At 37.9% G+C, this 5,246-nt stretch overlaps 1 protein-coding gene across 1 annotated transcript in view; it reads right to left on the bottom strand.

Moving 5' to 3' along the window:
- LOC106878065 (conserved regulator of innate immunity protein 3) overlaps positions 1–3,142 on the bottom strand; it is a 13,445-nt gene extending 10,303 nt beyond the window's left edge. Inside the window, exon 1 of the mRNA XM_014927159.2 lies at positions 2,685–3,142. Coding sequence (XP_014782645.1) covers positions 2,685–3,060 — 376 coding nt within the window. The 5' untranslated portion in view covers positions 3,061–3,142. The remainder of the gene's footprint in view (positions 1–2,684) is intronic.
- Between the last annotated feature and the right edge of the window lie 2,104 nt (positions 3,143–5,246).

Raw genomic sequence — 5,246 nt, 5'->3', positions numbered from 1 at the left:
GTCCAACCCATGCTAGCATGGAAAGCGGACGTTAAACGATGATGATGATATATATATATTTGGCGGTGTTCCTTTTAACTACCATTATATCTAGAAATGGTAATTTGCTACTGTTCATCTCCTTTGTAAATTGGATGGATGGGTGTAGGTTGTTCAGGAGGGTGTTGAATTCTTCCACAGTGTTTTGAGATTTTGTCCAGATTATAAAGCAATCGTCAAGGTATCTTTTCCATGCTTTTTCAATATACTTCCTATATTCAGTGTTGTATCTCTCTTCTATTTCCTGGTAGAGTTTTTGTTCTAAGTAATCCATCACCGAATTCGCATAAATGGGAGCAAACCTCGTTCCCATAGCCGTGCCTTTAATTTGGATATAGTTCTTTCCATTATATATATATATATATTATCATCATCATATAATTTGTATATATATTTTTAAATTTTTTTTTTATATATTTAAGCTTTTATAAACTTTCCTCACACTCTTAAGAGTGCCCATGTCTTCTCTTTTTTTACCTCCTGAGTTTTCCATAGTGTGTATGCATATATATATATATATATTCTTTTACTTGTTTCAGTCATTTGACTGTGGCCATGCTGGAGCACTGCCTTTAGTCGAGCAAATCGACCCCAGGACTTATTCTTTGTAAGACTAGTACTTATTCTATCAGTCTCTTTTGTCTAACCGCTAAGTTACGGGAGCGTAAACACACCGGCATCAGTTGTTAAGCGATGTTGGGGGAACAAACACATACATACATATATATATACACACATACATACATATATACGACGGGCTTCTTTCAGTTTCCGTCTACTAAATCCTAGGCTATAGTAAAAGACACTTGCCCTAGGTGCCACGCAGTGGGACTGAACCTGGAACCATGTGGTTGGTTAGCAAGCTACTTACCACACAGCCACCCCTGCACCTATATTTATTTTTTTATTCTTATATATTTAAGCTTTTATAAACTTTCTTCACACTCTTAAGAGTGCCCACGTCAAGAGAGACGATTGCACTGGTATGGACATGTGGCGAGAATGGATGAGTATAGCTGTGTGAAAAAGTGCCACACCCTGGCGGTTGAGGGAACCCGTGGAAGAGGTAGGCCCAGGAAGACCTGGGATGAGGTGGTGAAGCACGACCTCCGAACATTAGGCTTCACCGAGGCAATGACTTGTGACCGAGACCTTTGGAAATATGCTGTGCGTGAGAAGACCTATACCAGGGGTGTAGCCAGCCCACTTACGCGTAACATTCCTTCATTGGACACTAAACTATATATCGGCCGTGCCTATTCTACCCATAAGAAGGGAACAAATAATACAATGTGGTTGTAGGTCATAACACCCAGGCAACGCCGGGAAGCATTGCTAGTATACAGTATGTGTGTATTTCTTTATAATAGTAATCTATGCCGTTTGAAAGGTATTTATATAAAATTCCATTAAAAGATATCCATTTTCCTGAAAGTCGAGGGAAAAAATCGGATCGTGTGAATTTTCCGAAAGTCCTCTCCCTAGCCCCGGTTCGTTTCCGCAAATTTTGTTTTCAGATTCGTTTATTACATTTTTTTTTTTTAAAACACCTATTACACTTTTTTTTCTTTTGGTGGCCGGGTGTTAAACTAGATATTAACCCGCTTTTCCTCTCCCACGAAAGGAAAGTGTACAGGGACTTCGAGGGACAGCTATCCCAAAATTCTGACGAAATTTCGGTGCCGCTAAACGTGCGCATGTCTTCAAGGATACAAAATGTTGGGCAAGGTCGACCGCATGTAGAAATCGAACACAGAACGCAAAGGGAAATAACTAAACAAAACCACAAGGTATTTTGTCAAGTATTCTACCAATTTGGCCATTCACCACTGCCGTCATTTAAACATTTTATGCAACAGTAACGATTAATTCAACTGTAAAAAAAAAATTAATTAAAATATCGTACGTGGTGAGCTTGGCATCGACCACACTCGCATCATGGCAATGTGCGCTCCATTATTCAATAAATGTATACAGTTTTTGTTTTATTTTCTAAACTATCTCAAACCATGAAAAATTAAAACAACTATTTTATTATCCATCGATAAAAAATATCGTAATTGAAAAGAATGTATTGAGGACAAGGTGTTTACTTGAAAGTAGGTAGGTCATCAATGCCGGTTGTTGAAATTCGGCGCTAAGGAAACACGTAATAAAATAATTCTAAAACGTAAAATGATACTTTCAGGTCACACAACGGAATCAGAGTTTGATAGAATCCTTCAATAAATGTGGTAAAATATATGTGGAGGAGTTAAAGTGTATCGCTGAAAGGGAAGCTAGTTAACCACGTGGTATGGACATGAAATGGATTATTTAATGAAGCACCCTCCAGATATAATTATAAAGTAACATAACTTTGATGTACACGAAATTGGGACTTGTGTAGAATAAACAAAATAAAATTAGTTATTATGGGGTTATACATATTAGAATTACATAACTATGACAACAGAATTGGTAAAAAAACAAAGTAAAATATAACAAAAATTCCAGACTTTTCGAAAAATTTCATGTGGAAAGAGAATCAACATTACGTGATAGAGTTTTAGTTAATTGTCGACAAGTCTAGAAATACTATTGTGTGTATATATATATATATATATAGTATACATGTGGTGGGGAGTTAAACATAGAATTCTTACCTTCTGTGTGTAGCAGCCGGTAATGCTGACTTGAGGTGACATTGGCAAGTTGAGGTTGAGAGGTGAAGAGTCGCGGTGTGGAAGAAATGAATTTACCGGTCACAGATGGAAATATAGAAACAGATGAACTGGACGTAGAATAAGAGAAACGTGAATAAAATCTGGCTGCATTGAAGAATGGGTTACAAAACTGATTCACCTTGGTTATACTTGAAGTACTGCCTACATTAACGGGGCCAACACTTTTTTCAGACATTTTGAAAGCTGTTCGCCAATACTGACCACTACTAAGGTGTCGAACTATACTGGAGGTCATCTTGGTTAGCTGAATTCCTTGTTTATGTAAACGAATAGGTATTAGACTACTCGAAAACATTTTTAGATTAAAACAACCTCAAGCCACGAATTCAGGTCAGAGGCTGAAGTAGTTTGCAAGGACGATAACTGCGATGTGACTAAAGGCAGATAATTGGGGAGTGGAGCTAATTAATTACTTGCTGAACCATTCTACTACAGAGCCACACATGTTTTATATAGTTAATGTCACTCACACACACACAGACAAGTACAAAACAGTCAATGACCTCGGAGTTTATAGAGAATAAAAATAATTATAAGATATGGTCGATTTGAATTTTTAAAAATTTTTATTATTTAGTCAGAAAAGGAGAAAAGTCGCTGTTACGACTTTTGTAGGTCTTTCAAAAATGTCAAGGCACCCAAAGATCGTGGTGGTGTTAAACCGGGTGATGTGTTAGACTTAGCTAGAAAAATGGAGCAATACAAAGGAAATGACTAGAAATTATTTTGTTAAATCATCTTAATATGGATTTACTCACACACCATATTCGTAATATTAGAGGCAAACAAGGCAGCGAGTTGGCAGAATCGTTGGCACGCGGGCAAAATGATTAGCGGCATTTCGTCTGTTCTGAATTCAAATTCTGCCGAAATCGACTGTAACTTTCAGGGTCGATAAAATAAGTACCAGTTGCGCGCTGAGGTTGACGTTACTGACTTACCCTCTCTCCTGAACTAGCTGGCCTTGTACCAAAATTTGAAACCAATATCACAAACAAACAAGTACGCAATAGTTTTAATAACCTAGATTTTATGACAGAAATAATAATAATTGTAAGATTAGTGTACTGTCAATTTGAATTATATTTTATAATTTAGACAAGGAAGGAGAGAAGTGCTCGCAATTTTTGCTGCCCTTCAAAGGAGTGACAAGAAAGGCCCACTAAAGGTACCCGATGATCGTGTTGGTGCTAAAGCCGGCGACATATTAGGTCTGGCATTACGAGAGGAGAGCAGAAAGAAAATAATTTAGTGTAACAAAGAAGAGAAGATTGGTTGAATCTGAATAACTTCTGTAACGATTCACGTCTATGGAAGAATGTTACAAGCAAAGGAAGCATCCCTCACTCATGGTAAAATATAATTGCAGCTCGACAAGGTAGTCAGGGGCCTTCGTAACTGCATCATAGGCCTCTGGGCAAATCAATTCGCTGGGCCCTATAATCCTGTTTCCTGACTGGGTGGAAGTGATCAAACTCTAAAGCTCTATCTATAACTTTTTAAAAACATTTTTCTGGAAAAAATTAAGTAACTCCAGCAATTCAATTAGTACCAACGTCAGAGTAGTAACCAGTGAACATCGAAAGATCAACACTAAGAAGGAAGAAATATTATTTACTATTCGTTTGCCCGACAGGTAGAGGACGGAGAAATTGCTGTCTGCCAGTAGAGAGGGAAAGAGTAAGGAATGCACTGTGCACTAGAAAGGAAGAAAGGATAAAGGTGGCTCTGCTCTGATTGGATGTATGCAAATGAGTTCATTACTAGAGTCCGGAACTCTCGTGGGAAACAAAATTTCGCTCCCGGACATGCTTAAAGATGGCACTGGGCACAGTATAACCCTGTCACAACCAACAATGTTGAAATAAAGGGATCCAACGCGTAAATGTAAGCGCTGTCATTCATATCTTGAGTGGCCGTCGATAGAATATTCTAAAAGTCAATACGGTTAACATAATTTCAAATGATAGCCACGAATTTGTAAAGAAAGGGTATCGGCATTTGAATTAACCCCTCAATATTTATAGTATTTTGTTGACCCTCTAAATCAGTGGTTCCCAACCTGTGAACTGCGGACCCTTGGTGGTCCTCAAAAATGTAGTACTGGGGGTCCGTGGACATTTTATTAAGCTGACAGACCTTTCAATATCCTGGGGTCCATGGGAAAACTCATTTGAATAAAAGGGGTCCTTGATAATGACAGGTCTAAATGACGAAAGGCGTAGTTTTTTTTTTTTAAGAAGCGGAAAATGAAAATTTCATTTAGCATCAATTTCCGGATATTCTTTTTTTTTAATTTCTTTTATTTGTTTCAGTCATTTGACTGTGACCCCAGGACTTATTCTTTGTAAGCCTAGTACTTATTCTATCGGTTTCTTTTGCTGAACCGCTAAGTTACGGGGACGTAAACACACTACGATCGGTTGTCAAGCGATGTTGGGGGGACAAACACAGACACACAAACACACACACACACACACA

The sequence above is a fragment of the Octopus bimaculoides genome, chromosome 1 (assembly GCF_001194135.2).
Source record: "Octopus bimaculoides isolate UCB-OBI-ISO-001 chromosome 1, ASM119413v2, whole genome shotgun sequence".
In the NCBI taxonomy this organism is placed as follows: Eukaryota; Metazoa; Mollusca; class Cephalopoda; order Octopoda; family Octopodidae; genus Octopus; species Octopus bimaculoides.
The sequence above is the reverse complement of the archived record's forward strand: the minus strand, read 5'-3'. Positions and strand labels throughout refer to the sequence as shown.